Source organism: Prinia subflava, chromosome 7, assembly GCF_021018805.1.
Source record: "Prinia subflava isolate CZ2003 ecotype Zambia chromosome 7, Cam_Psub_1.2, whole genome shotgun sequence".
NCBI classification, from domain to species: Eukaryota; Metazoa; Chordata; class Aves; order Passeriformes; family Cisticolidae; genus Prinia; species Prinia subflava.
Genome location: NC_086253.1, coordinates 17,841,552 through 17,855,637, shown reverse-complemented (window position 1 = coordinate 17,855,637; position 14,086 = coordinate 17,841,552). Strand labels below are relative to the sequence as shown.

The 14,086-nt window shown below is 40.6% G+C and overlaps 1 protein-coding gene across 3 annotated transcripts in view; it reads left to right on the top strand.

Annotated features, from left to right (window-relative positions):
- Positions 1-6,432: 6,432 nt before the first annotated feature.
- Positions 6,433-14,086, top strand: part of CCDC149 (coiled-coil domain containing 149) — a 51,451-nt gene continuing 43,797 nt past the window's right edge. For 2 of the 3 annotated variants that reach the window (XM_063401717.1, XM_063401715.1), the window contains exon 1: positions 6,435-6,677. In XM_063401717.1, the coding sequence (XP_063257787.1) occupies positions 6,630-6,677 (48 nt within the window). In that variant the 5' untranslated portion in view covers positions 6,435-6,629. Of the gene's footprint in view, positions 6,678-14,086 lie in introns of all 3 variants that reach the window. The other variant, XM_063401716.1, reaches the window with a different exon arrangement.

Below are 14,086 nucleotides of genomic sequence, written 5' to 3'. Positions count from 1 at the left end.
AATGCTCGTAAGCAACCTGGTAATACTATGTATAAGAGCAATTATCTGACATTGAACAACTAGAATTCACACAGGAAAAGAAGCAGGTGGTGTCCCCCATACAAGAGAGCAGCAGGGGCAAAGAATAGAGACAGTCACTCTAAAACAGCATTTACTCCAATGGCTCTTGTGATAATTAGAAGGTTCTGTTTCTTTCCATTTGATTCAAACCTGGAGCATATAAACAGACCCCTTAATTACTTCTGTTAAATCTGTTGTACTTTTATAACTAAGTATTTATGTGAACTGAGAGAAGTTATATCCTTTTTATTACAACCTTATCTGGGATGAGAAATAAAGCTTCAGCTCCTTGATTCAACTGCTTTTACTAACTGGACAAGTTTGTAAAGAGATAAGAGAATAATTACCAAACTTCACTTTAAAAAGGCTGAAGCTGAAGTCCCAAAAGTCTGTGTAATTTGAACATAAACTGGGCAAACTTAGCTCAGTGGCACTGCCATTCTAACACATGCAGTCAGGGTTTGATGGCAGAATTCCTCAAGAACCCAGAGAAACTGCACACCAAAGCTGAGAGATTTTGGGTTTTTTTCCAGACAGACATTTTCAAATGAAAATTTGTTTTGCTATGATATTCTCAGTTCTGTTTCAATTCAATTTTTTGGTCTTTGCCAGTGGGCTTTCTTTCTTTATTCCCTCTAAAATGACTAGAAAGAACAGGATCAAGCTGGCTGTACTTTATGTATCCAATCCTGTTCTTTGCTTACAGTCTGCTGAGTATTGGCCACGTATGTAACGTGACGGTCTTCGTGCTGAAGAGTCTGGTATGGTCACAGCAATAAACATCTCTACAATGGTCTGACAGTTTTCAGGAATTTGACATACCCCATCAGTTGAAAATTGAACCCACAAGTCTGAAAAATCACTCATATGTCAGATTTGATGGCAGTACTGGGTCACTTTTCAATTTCACAGTAGCAGAAAGTAGCGTGAATTTCCCACCTGGATTTTTAGTAAAATGAACTATTTTTTATATTTTTCTAGCGCGCTCAGAGGAACATAAAATGCAGTACATGTTTGCTTAGTATCCATCAGTTGTGCCTGTCTGAGTCACTTGACAAAATATTTTCTCTGATCTTATACTCAATTTTTAGTTACATCAATAGCAAGAAAACTTTAAGGAAAATAATAATAATGCAGGAGGGCAGTGAGAGACTTTCGAGTCTCTCTTGAGAGAGTCTTGACAGGAGGAATTTGATGCCTCTGGGAAAACAGAATTCATTTACACCAACTCTATTCAACAGTAATGACAAGCCTTAAAACAGGCTCTGAGACACTGTACTTGTGGTTTTTTGTCACTATCTTTTAGTTCCTACTGAGTTTTCCTTATTCTTATGGTGTGGCAAGAGCCACAAATTCTGCTGGTCAATATAACTTGTTATTAATCCCTACATGTTTATTTGCTATTACTAGGACAGACATCAGTGCCAAACTTTTCCAATACAAACTTGATCAAACCAATTAATTTTACAGATGCTTTTAGAGAACTTAGAGCCTTCTTGTCCAAGTTGGGTTTGATGCCATCAGCACCTTTTGCAGAGTCTCATCCACAGCCTGGTATTCCTGGGGGACTTCACTGAAGACCATACTTGGTGTCATACTTGGGTGTCATACCTGGTGACAGATGAAATCAAGAGAGTGTTTGAACTGAACAATTCCATGTAATGGGTGTTTGCTAGCAATTTTTAGGGGCTGGTTACCTGCTCTATCAACTGTGTCCACCACCCAACCCATTTTTTGAGCATTTCCAACCTAGGCAAGCTAGGAAGAACCCTATCAGCTGATTCCCAATGAAGACTTTGGTATTTGGAGGCCAGAGGTTTCCCTAGACAGAAGTGTGCCTAAGAGTTAGATGCTGCAACATCACAGGGCTTTGGAGAAACCAGGCTTTAAAACAAAATTGTACAAAGCACTTGCATATTAACTTATGCATAAAATATTACTACTAGAAAATCTGTATGACAGAACACTCTTGACTCTGGATTTTCAGTCACTCAGAAAATCTCAAAGTCAGGACAGTTCTCTTGGTTATATGTGTTTGTTCATTCCCAAAATAATTTTGTTTCCAAGCATGCAGTCTCTCCTCTGCCCCATCTTACAGCTTTCCCCTCAATTCTTTCCATGAGCATCCTGCCCACTACCATCACTCCCTGCTCTTAACTGCAGCTTTGCCTTGGTTTTCCTCCCTTCTTTGGCCAGGTGTCACCACCAAGTTTCATCCTAGAGTTAGTTTGTGCAGATCATAGTCTGTTCTCGTCTCTTCCCCAAAATACTATTTTTTTTACACTCTCTCTCTAGAAGAGAGAGATACTCTACTCTGAATTCCAGTATTAATTTGCACCAACTGACAGTCATAAGATAGCTTTAAAAAAGCAAAAAAATAGAGAAAATAAATACTACCTCCAATTTTAATGTTAAAGGAAGTATCCAATAAACAAAGGAAAGCAATATCCTGAAGGTCTGAAACCAGTGAAGAGAAGAAAAGAAACACCATCATTTTAGTGATCTTTGTTGTTTGCCTAAGATGTGTCCTTCACAGACTTGACTGGCCACAAAAGGATTCAACACAAATTAGTAACTGCTAAACTGCTTCTAATCTGCAGATCCTATTGTCCTGCTGACAGATCATGCATGGTGAAGTAGAAGAGCTGATACAGGGTAGTGAAACCAGCAATGAACCTGAGAAAACTGAGAAGGTGCAGCTGGAATCTAAATAGACAAAAAGCAGCCTCTAAAAAAGAGAGGCAAAAGTAAAGGAAAGAAAACAAATATGGAAACAGACAAAAGCTAAACATAATGGTAACCCCAACAAACCTCCAAAATGTGTGCACTAAGTTTTGAGCATGTGGTTAACATCAGATTAGCAAGAACAAGAAAAAGATTAATGCCAATATAAACTAGCAAGGGTACTAAAATGAATGTTTTATCTTTAATAGGTTATATCCTCAGTCAGATGTATTTAAACCCTGATTAAATGGAACCCTGAAACATCCATGGAAAGTAAGACTTAATCATCCTTCAGGAGACAAGCACTACATGTTTTCATTACATTTCAATTATGTAGCCTGTCCAGATCTTAAGGATTTACATTGGATTTTTATTCATATATTTCCTTACAGTTGGACATAGATATAATGCTGATATTATTGCAGCAGACAAATGTTGACAAGAAGAGGCAGCAAAATTTGAAGCAATCCCTTCGTTGGCTTACCTATGGATACAAGTCCAGGTTATTTTCTTTCTTATTTTATGACGAAGACGCTGATTTCTGAAAGCTGTGTTTTAGAAATGTTGATTAAATTGCCTACAAATGAGAACTGTTGTTTAAATCTCTTGCATATGTTTACCTGAGTACATGCATCAATGAGCCACAGTAGCTTGGATCTGATTCTGAATGTGTAATTCGTCCAGGCCAAAAAAAGTTTTTTAGAAAGTTTGGAGCTTTCTTAATGAAATGTACAAAATGCTTAGAGAAGTGGAGGGTAATCTGGTGAAAAGACAGATGAAATCAAGATACTAAGGGAAAGATTGATCACAAAGCAGAATTGCAGAGAAGGAAGATGAAACACTAGAAGCAGATAAGTTTATCTAGTGAACATATAGAGGAAGAAAGCAGAGAAGATAACAGATCTAGAGACAAAGACAACGGGATGGTAGCTGAAGAGGAAGGTTGAGAGATGATTTTTTGTCTCAGACATTCACTGTGTTCTTCTAATATTGGCAAGGCAATGGTGCAAAAGCTTTTACTACAGCAGGCAGGAAGAAAACCAAGATACCCTGTTAGTTTTGCAATTAAAACAGCAGACTAATACTCCTGAAACCTGCAATTTTGCTTCCTGATTTTGTTTGAAACTTCAGTTTTCTTGGGCAAGGCAATCACTACTCTTTTCAGTTTCCTACTTTTAAACTAGGGTGATAGTATTTCTGTTCTGTCATCTTCTTAACTGGGTTGTCTGAGTTACGACAGGACCCGTATCTCAATCTGTTCCTGCCTAGAGGCTGGTTCCAACTGGGACTGTTACACTGGGGTTTTGCTGGAACCACGGCTTTGGTTTGCTAATTTGAATTTTTTTGGCTAATGTACTAATTAATGTGGTGGGTTTAATGTTGGCTAAATGCCAATGCACTTTACTAGAATTATTTACTTTTTTTCTGTTGTGAGCTAGGATTAGGAGAAGAGCAAAGCAGGCTTAAAACTTTAAAGAGTATAAAGAAAACTTTATTTAAACAGAACTACAAGAAAAAAAAAGAAAAATATCAGAATAAAACATTTAGAACACTTTTCAGTTTTTTACAACTAGTAAAAATTGCTAGTAGCTTCTCTTAGAAAATCGCTTTTGTGGGTGCTTCTTCTCTCCTTACTAAATGTCAATCAATGCAAAACTAACACACCAGGTAAGTAAGGGAGAAAGGAACAGAAAAGCCAAAGAAACTGACAATAGTCTTGATATCAGGAACTAAAAGTGATTACTTAAAAATACATATTTGGGTTCTTTTATTTTCATTCTGATCCTATCAAATGTACTCAAGGCACATTTCAGCTTATTTTTAATTTATTCTCTTGGATTTTAGTTTTACTTGAAAAGAAAGTGGTTATTCTCATACAAGAGCTTGGGCTTTCTGAAAAACACCAGCTCTCATCAGCCTTTTGATAAAATCGTGAGAGCTGAAAACATTGAGAGTGCCTTTTGTTTTAGTAACCTCTCTTTCTTGAATGTTTACTCCTCATTTGAATACTTATCATCAATAAAAATTAAAACCTTATGTTTGGGAGGAGTGTGAGCATATTTGGGATTTAAATGAGTGACATCTCTCACAAAAGAGGGCTTTTGAAGGGTTATCTTTCTTAAAGCAGTGCTCTTTCTGCAAGAGTATTCTGAGTCCAGCATGCTACACAACCAAGAAAACAAAGGAGAGAAATTCTGTAAATGAGAAGCAGAACTGGGAAAAAGATTCTGTTTGGTTCATCTGCACTAGCAGTTGTATAACTTTAACTATTAACAACTAAGAAAAATGATTAAGTTTCTAATATAATTAAAAATTCTTTTAAGCAATGGTTTAAATTATATTCTTGTTAATTTAATTTTCATTATTTGCTATTTGCCTGTGCAAATGAAGTGTTGTTTTCAGAAAGAGTTTGCTGAGAAGCCTGCAAGGAGATGCAGGACTGGGATATATCACACACATGACAATGTAAACCACAGAAAAATATGGACAAATACCGAAGTCAAATGTACCCTCTACAGCATTAAAGTTACAGAATGTAACAGTTAAAGCCTAGAGATAAGGAACAGCTAATTTAGGAGAAAATGGTTTATAATTTGGAGAAAATGTCTAAGTTAATAATTTGCAGGTGAAATGTATGAATCTTGTAACTATCCAACTAAAGTTCCATACTAAAGCTAGCTGCTCTCCTGGACCTTTTTTTTTTTTTTTAATATGTAGATAACCACAGGCATTTATTAAAATTGATAATCTTCCGTTCAAAGAGAGTTCCTGCTGAGTTTAGATAGGGCCTATGTTTCTTTCCATACAAGCCATTAATTAAGCACCTGGAACAGAAATGTTCTCAGTGGCAAGGCCAAGGCATCGCCTGCTCAAAGGGATGTGAAGTTGTCAAACGGGGCTCTCTAAGCCATTTTAGACAACAGGGCATTGTGCCTAGACCCCAAACCACAAACAAATCTTAACAATGGGTAAATTGTGGTAAGGAACAAGGCACGCATATTTTATCATGTTGTCTTGTACTGTTTGTTATGTTATTTAAAACAAAGAGTACTTGTGGGTTAAACTGCTCAAATACTCCACACAATTATGCCCGGAAAATGTCAGTCCTGGGGACGCTGGCCGTGTTAGGAGTGCAATAAGGATCGCAGAGGATGTGCCTCATGGCAGCCCTGGCTATGGGGGTGTTGTACCCACGGGAGCTGAGGGGGGCACGGCTGGAGGCTCCAGGAAGGGCGAGGAGCGCTGTGTGGGTGCCGTGCGTGTTTCAGTGCTGATGGAGACCGTCTGTGCCAGCGGGAAATAAAGAAGCCACATCAAGTCCTGGGTCATTAGGTTATTTACACCTCCGTGAATCGAGCAACAAAGGAGGTCTGTGCCCAAAGTGGGCAGTGTTCCACCATCCTGTTCTGAGAAAGTGATTGCCTTGTCCTCCCGCTGTGGCCTGCATTACACACACAACGCAAGTGTGTACACAACTTTGTTACACATATATATAATACTAAAGCCTCCCTGATGCCACCGACCAGTCCTCTGGCTGTCCAGAGCCTGGGATGGCAGCAGTGCCAAGCTGTTATGCAGGAGGCGCACGTATGGAGAGGAGGGCCCTTTCCGGGACCCGCAGCCCAGAAACTCCGGCACGGCCCTCGCCAGGTGCCGCTCTGCCCCGCCGCTCTCCCCGCGGCCCGGCCCCGCCGGCAGCTCGGCCGTGTGGCAGCCGGCCCGGCGGTGCTCGGGGGGCAGGGCGGGCCGGAAGAGGTGGCCGCAGTCCCCGCCTCTCCCGCGGCTTGCTCGGCGAAGGCCCGGCCGGGAGGAGCCGCTCACCGGCGCCGCGGCCCGCCGGAGCCATGAGCTCCCACCGCAGCGAGAGCGACTGGCAGGGGCTGCTGAGCGAGGTGAGGCGGCGCGGGGGCCGCGGGCCGGGGCGCGGGCGGCGGGCGGGCCCGGCTGCTCCCTGCGCCTGGAGGAGATGCCGGGGAGAGGGGCACAGCCGCCGGCAGGGGCCCCGGCCCGCGGCCGGGCGGGCGGCAGCGGCCGGAGCGGGGTGCGCCGGACTGAGCCGGCCCCCGCTGCGCTGTGCGGCCACGTCTGCCGCTGGCCCGGCCCTGCCCGGCTGCCGCCGCGGGCCCGCCCTGCTGCGGAGCACCGGCAGCGAGGGCCTGCGAGCCTCCCCGTGTGTCAGCCTCCCTGGGGCTGCAGAGAGCAGGTTGTAGGCGCTGCTGCTGCGCCGAGGCTTCGAGGATTTGAAACCCTGAGCTGCGGGGATGGCCGAGGCCTCGGCCCGGAGGAGCAGCGCAGCGCAGCTGCGGCACCGGCCTGGGTGACCGGGCTGCCCCTGTGCCATATGCCTTCTGTTCTTACTTCACTTGAGTCACATATGAAAGGGTTTTGAGTCTCATGGTGACATTTATACTGTGGGAGAAAAGAGTGTAATAGCACCATGCCCATGAGCCCCAACAGGTGGATGATTTTCCAGTTACATGAATAGAAACTTTACTGTCCACTGCATCCTCATTAGAACATCCACAGCATTTACAGGTATGCATTTTCACGTGGGGTAAGTTACCAAACTCAAACCAGCTTGAGGTCAGTAGCATTTAAAGGAGTATTATTGAAGACAAATCTGTTTATTAGCCAAACTCATGAAGTAGGCTGGCATGCTGTTTTTCACATTGCATTACTGTAGAAATAATGGTGTTATGCTTACAGCTAGCAGATAAAACTTCTGTGCAAATGGCATTGGTCTGGATAAACCTGACTGAGTCTACTGTCCTACAGTATGATGCACACAGATGAATTTTCGTGTTTTCAGGAGGGCTTTATCTCTGTTATGTTAACTGAGGCTAAGGCCTAAGGCCCTGATCTGTCGAAAAGATATTTGAGTTCAGGGTGTTGAACCTGTCACAACTCCTGGTGATTTCAGTGAGAGTTTGTGTGGGCCCAGATCTGTGCTAGTACAGAACATCCAGAATTGGAGATAGTCTGTGAACACAGTACTTCCAAAGACACTAAATGATCCAGGAGAAAGTGAAAAGTGCACTTTCAGTAGTATCCTGGTTATGCAGTGTTGAATCTGACATTTCATTTCTCAAATGGAGTTTTTTTTGAGGTGGGGGTGATTCCAGATGGGAGATGAATCACAAGTTGTGTTCAGAAGAAATGTTGCTATTCCTTGCTTTAGAAGTAATTTAGAATTACTTTGGAACTTTTTTACTTTTTATAGCATTTAACCTAAAACCTCCTAAAATTGAATACTTTCTTCAGTTTAGGGGCTTCTTGATTATAGTAAAGTTTAATGCCTGTGCTAAGCTATCTTCTTGTAGATACTTAGACATACATATAATTTCTTCTTTTCAGGAAAAATTAGAGGCATAGTGACTTATATTCCACCTTTCCTTCCTTTCTGTTTCTACAGCAGGCTTGCAGCCTGTTTTTCTGGGCGAAGTCTGTAGTATGTGCTGTCAAGATACAGGTTTTCTCTTTTGCCTTTCTCTTCCTTTGGCTGCTGTAATTCACTCCATTGTTGTACCCTTTAACTCCAACATCCTAATGTGAGAAAGTGGCTCAGACTTCTGAAGTAACTTGTAATAAGTTTTTTGAATTTACCATATCCCTCAGCAGTACAGATTTTCTCAAGGTCTCCTAGCTTCAGAAACTGCTGGGTAGTTTTATCCCCAGTGCCTTTTATAAAAATCTTGAAATGCTTTCAAAATACAAGGTAGCACAGGCAAGAAAAGACATGGTAGCTCTAAACCAACACTCCATTGTAAGTGGTAGACAGATAAAATATAGAGAAGGGGTTAAAAAATCTTGGTGTAAAAGACCAAAAGCTGATGGGCTTAGACCTGTGGTCACATACTTTTTCATTTGCATAAGCCAAATCCTCCAGGTTTGAAAAGCAGGAGTAATTGAAATACTTGTCAAAGCAACTGTAACTTTTAAAACTGTGGTGCTACAGGTGTTAAAAAAAGTGGTAAGGACACCTGTTTGGTCCTTATGCACAAACATTTGTACACACAGCGTTTGTTTTTGTAGGTTGCCTTTTTATTTTTCATCAGAAAGAGGATTTAATCTGTTTCAGTCTTTTTGTATATTTACTCTTTCCTTTTGACTTCCATTTCAGTGCCTTTTGCTCTGTACCCTTTCACACATCTTTCTCTGTTTTTATTATGCTCCCCACTAACTTCTTGCTTGTTCTTTTTCTTCCATATTTATGTATTTGTCCACTTATTTTACAGCCACATGTATTTCAGGCCTGCTGTGCACCTGGTACTCTGAACAGTCTTTGCACCGCATGTACCTTGAGCATTCTTCAGCTGAATAGGATGACGTAGGTAGGAGTACTGGGACAAAGCCAACTTAGCAAACACTGAAGGAGCATAAAAGAGTCATTATTTCCATCGATAATCTCACAAACAGGGTGCAGATCATCTCACTTTAAGGGCAAGAATCCACATAAATTTTACCTATTCTTTAGCTAAGTTTGTGTATTGGTGATGGATGTATGGAGATATAGATAATAGATACATATATGAAAGATGAATTACTGTTGAGTTGCTGTGTAATTTTTCTGCTTGGACTCTTGCTTTTCATCTAACATTTATGTCACTCAGTGACCCATGTTTAGAGTATTTAAAAGCCAGTGTAAATTTGTAGGGTGAAGGCCTGGTCAGTAACTGCTGGTTTGACACAAGAGACTGAGCTGTAGCAAGAATTTTCTTGCTGGTGGCCTAAGTCCTCCATAAGCCAGTGATCTTCATAAATCCCAAAATACTATCCCAAGAGTACATTCCATTCCTCATCCCCATCCCTGAAGTTGTTCAAAGCCAGTTTGGATGGGAGTCTGAGTAACCTGGTCTAGTTGGAGGTGTCCCTGCCCATGGCAGTACAGTTGGAACTAGAGGATCTTCAAAGTCTTTCAGGTTTGGCAACTTCTGGAATTAAATCCTATGTCAAAATGCTTCTCTTTCATTTGTCACCTCCCACACATTAGAGTGTTCAGTGTATGCTGTCTACAACTACTCATATGTGACGGTGCCTCCTAAAGTTAAGAGATGTAATTTCCATTTAATTTTTCATTCAGAAGAGGCGATTTCTTGGTTATTATGGTCTTAAGCAGCACAGAGGGAGGTGGTATGCTTGTCTCTTGTGCTCCCTTGCCTAGTAATTTTGGACTTACCGAACTGTTGAGCAGTAGTTCTAGTTGAAGTAGCTAGATTTCAACATGATTTCCAGACATGAGTTCTGAGGAGATACCTAGGCTCCTTGTAATTGTCAGAGCACACCTTTCCCATTGGTTGCACAATTTTTTATATGGACAAGAGACAAGAGGGGAGGAAGGAAAAACTGGTGAGATTTTTATGTTCATATTATCTCTGTAACATTCTGTCATGTTTCCTTCTCAAAGAAAGCATGAGGTGTAATTCGCCAGACCTCTGTGAGGGGCCCAACAGGCTTTGGAGCCACTGGTTTAACAACTTTTCTTGATGTGGACAAATGCAGGGGCTGTAGGGAAGAACAAAGTGGAGCAGATACTCCAGGGTCTGTGGTTCGTTGGGTTGGCATTGTAGTGACTTTGACATTTGGTAAATGAAATGAAAATGCTAGAAGAGCTGGCACTGTGATTTACTGCGCTCCAAAATTCTTTGGAGCTGTGGTACAGTGCTGTGAAGACCTGCATTCTGGACTTCTAGGCAACAAAACAAATGTTTGCTTTTCATGTTTCAATGTTTCAGCTTCGACTAAGAGACCCGCAGAGATATTGTGAAACACACAGAGAGAAATTAATAATGTTATCTGATGCACAGCATACAAAACTTCTGAGGGCTGGGCCACATGGCACAGTAATGTTAATTACTAAATTGTGGTATTCCTAAATGGCCAGTGAAGAGGGTGTGATGTAGTATTGTCATCAAGACAAGACACGGTGTTTTGAGGAGCTGCTTCTATCAATTATATCATCAGTGAAATACCAGCCTGCTTTGTGTTTCAGCAGCGGGGAGGCAGCCAGTGAAGCAAGAGCTGGGCAGCAGGAAAAGCAGCGTTGATATGGTGTGATAAAACCAAGGTCACTGCATTATTTCAGGTTTTATCAGAGATAAATCACATCAGGAAGTGAGATGGCAAGCAAATGGCCATTAATTGTGTATTTCTCTTGGTCTGAGTGCTTGACTCTTTCAGATAAGTTAACAGTTTAATCTGAAGTCAAGGGGGAGCAACATTATAGAAACACAGTCAACAAACATCCCAAACAGGGAGATTGCAATGCATTTTGGGACCCTTCAGTTTCTAAAACAAAATTGTCTCCAGGAGTACAGTTGGGAGAAATTTGATAAAACTTCAGGCAGTTTGGTAGCAGTTGGATCTCTTGTTAAAAGATGGTGAGTGGACTTCATGGTTTCCCAGAGAGCATGATAGATGATGGGTTTCAAGGCCCAATGTAGTGTAGTAGCCCTTCAGCATTTGAGGACACAAGGCCCTCAAGTGTCAAGAGAAGACAGAATATGATCCACAGTGATTCTAAAGCACAGACTGGAAATAGGATCTCTGCTTCTACTCTCAGAAAATTAGATGTTTTCCGTTACATTAATTGTCATTAAATACCAAAATATAGGCCAGTAATTTGTACAAATAAAAATAAAAAACCTCATAGGAATTCAGTGTTTGTTGGTTTAAAAAAAGAAAATCTAAAACCTTGACCATGTCCCAGCTTCATCAGATTATTAGACCATGTCTACAGCATCATTAATGAGATCTACCCAGATTTGTCACTAAAAATAGCAATGGACAATAGTAAGTGTTTGATGTAGAGGGTCACCTTGGAGCAGTTACACTCTCCTGTAATGTCAGTCTCTTTTTACTCAATTTCACCAAAGTAGTCATCTGGCTGTAAAGCATTTCAGGCTGTAATGTAGGATGTCGTATATATTCCTTTAATTATTATGGTCTCTCTTGTAGCAATTATAATTTACTTTATTGCAGATAACAGCACATTGGTAGATAAAAGTCACTAGACAGATATGAGAAGTTGTACATTGTAACTTTTAGATTGAATGTATAGCAGCTGGTTCTCATTTAAATTTTTTTAAGTTCATCGATTATTTTGTACCAATAATTAAAAAGAAATGAAAGACAATAAGAATCTTTCATTAATGTTAAGTAACTATAGTGCATAACAGAATTCACTTGTTTGTGTCACTGATAGACAGCACCTGAGATGTGGGCTTTCCTTCAGCTGCAGGGGAAGAGGTCTCTACATGAGTGAATGCCAGAAGCATCTACTGAATACTTTTTTTCACATTGTTTGAGAAAATTTGCCTTACTGCTTTTATTGCTCCAAAATGACTTGTCACACTCCTATGTTCCTTTTGACAGCATACCAATTTTGTTGCACTTATTTGTCCATATAAGGGAAATCACTGATAAGACTCAGTTATTTTCCTGACTAGAACCCATTTCTGGTATACAGTTGTTAGGTCATTTTATGGCCATTATTGCTACATTGTTTTTTTAACAGTCAAATATATTGAATAACCTCTTTGAGGTCTGTCTTTATGAAATTTGGTTTTCCTTCAGTAATAGTAATGGGAACTGCAAACATAGCCCTGCTGAATAATCAGATTCCACAGAAATGCTCTGGCTTTATTGTTTCTTGTACCATAAGCCCATGGAAACAAATTATTATGTTATTACTGGTTTTAGTCTATTTATTTGGAAAAGTCAATATATGTAAAAGGAAAAAATTTCTTCAAAAAGTCTCTTATGTGGTCATTTTTATAGCAAAATCTAAATTGTACATTGAGGAGAGATGCCAACATCATCAGCATATAGTTCGTCTACTTAAATCAGATTTTAAACAAGGAGGCCATCATTGTTCCTTTTCACTTAGACCTTGAACATTATTGTCCCCACAATCTGTTTATGGTTCGTTATCCTCAGGCTAATAGGTAGTGGAGAATTCCCCAGCCCCTGCCAGTGCTGCTGGAGAAGGTGAAGCTGCATTGTATGCTCTGAGTGTGTCCTTTGTAGAGGGCTGTGACTCATGGCAGAAGCAAGATTTGTTTGCTGCTAGGTCTGTATTTCCTGCTGGGTAACTGCTGGGGTTTACAGTCTAATCCACATGCCCTGGTTCACTCCTGGCTCTCATACGTTGTTTCATCCAGCAGCACTTGAGGCAAGGCTTGCAGCACCTGCAGATACTGTGGGTGTATAAGGCAAGATGTCTGGCTTCTTTCCACTCCCATTGTGTGCATGGTATAGGCTGCTCTGCTCCACACAGGTGTTGGCTGGATGGGCCAGCTTCATGCTTCCTGGGATTCTTCCTGTTAAAAGAACAGGACAGACCACTTGGTTCAGGACTTTAGGCTCTTTGGTTTGTTTGGTTTTTTTTTAAGTGATTGTGAGATTTGTTTTTGCTCATTTTTATTGCAACTAGTCTATCAGGTTGTTAACATTTAAAAACAATTTAGCAAAGGCTTATTTTAGAATTACTTAGGGGATGAAACAGGGAAAAAAGAAGAGAGATTGACAACTTTCACCTATGTAAGGGAAGGAATTACTTTATCAAGTTTGAAGCAGTTTACTATAATCACTTACTGACAATATTAAGGTTTAGCTTCTCATAGCTTTCAGTCCTTTATCAAGGGATTTGACATTTGTGTAAGGTATCAGTAAGGACATAAGTACATAGGTACACTTGCCTTTGTTGATGCCAAGGCATCATAATCCAACAAAATTTATGGCAGGATTTCAACTTCAGTATTGCCAGAAATAAAATTAATCCAAGGTGGAAGTGTCCTTTTTGAGAGTTCAAATCCTTCTTGGAACTGCTTTTCTCATTTCCTTCTCACTTTTTTGCAACTAAGCATTTACCATTTTTGGAAAAGGTTGTCTGTACTAATACACCAAACTCACTTTTTCCTTTCTCATTGACTTGAAATTGAGGTTAACAGAGTTAATTCCAAGCAAGTAGTACATACAAAGAATGATTTTTGTCCCAAAGAACAGCACTGACTCGGACAGTGGAAGTGCTGATGTTCCTGCTTTGTGCAAGAGCCCATAATGACAAAGTATTCTTGTCAGAGGATATAATGAAACTATAAATTGTTTTCATGACTGCTGTGGTATTTGGTCTCTTGCAGATCACATTCAGAAAGTATTTAGAGCCATGTCTTATGTCAGTAACATCAGGAATAGAAATACATACTTCAGTACGAGCCGTGTCAAGTGATGGGTAATAAGAATCTGCTGATCGAACATCATGTTAAGTGAAAAAAGTTACCTGAAAGTTCTGATAGGTAACATT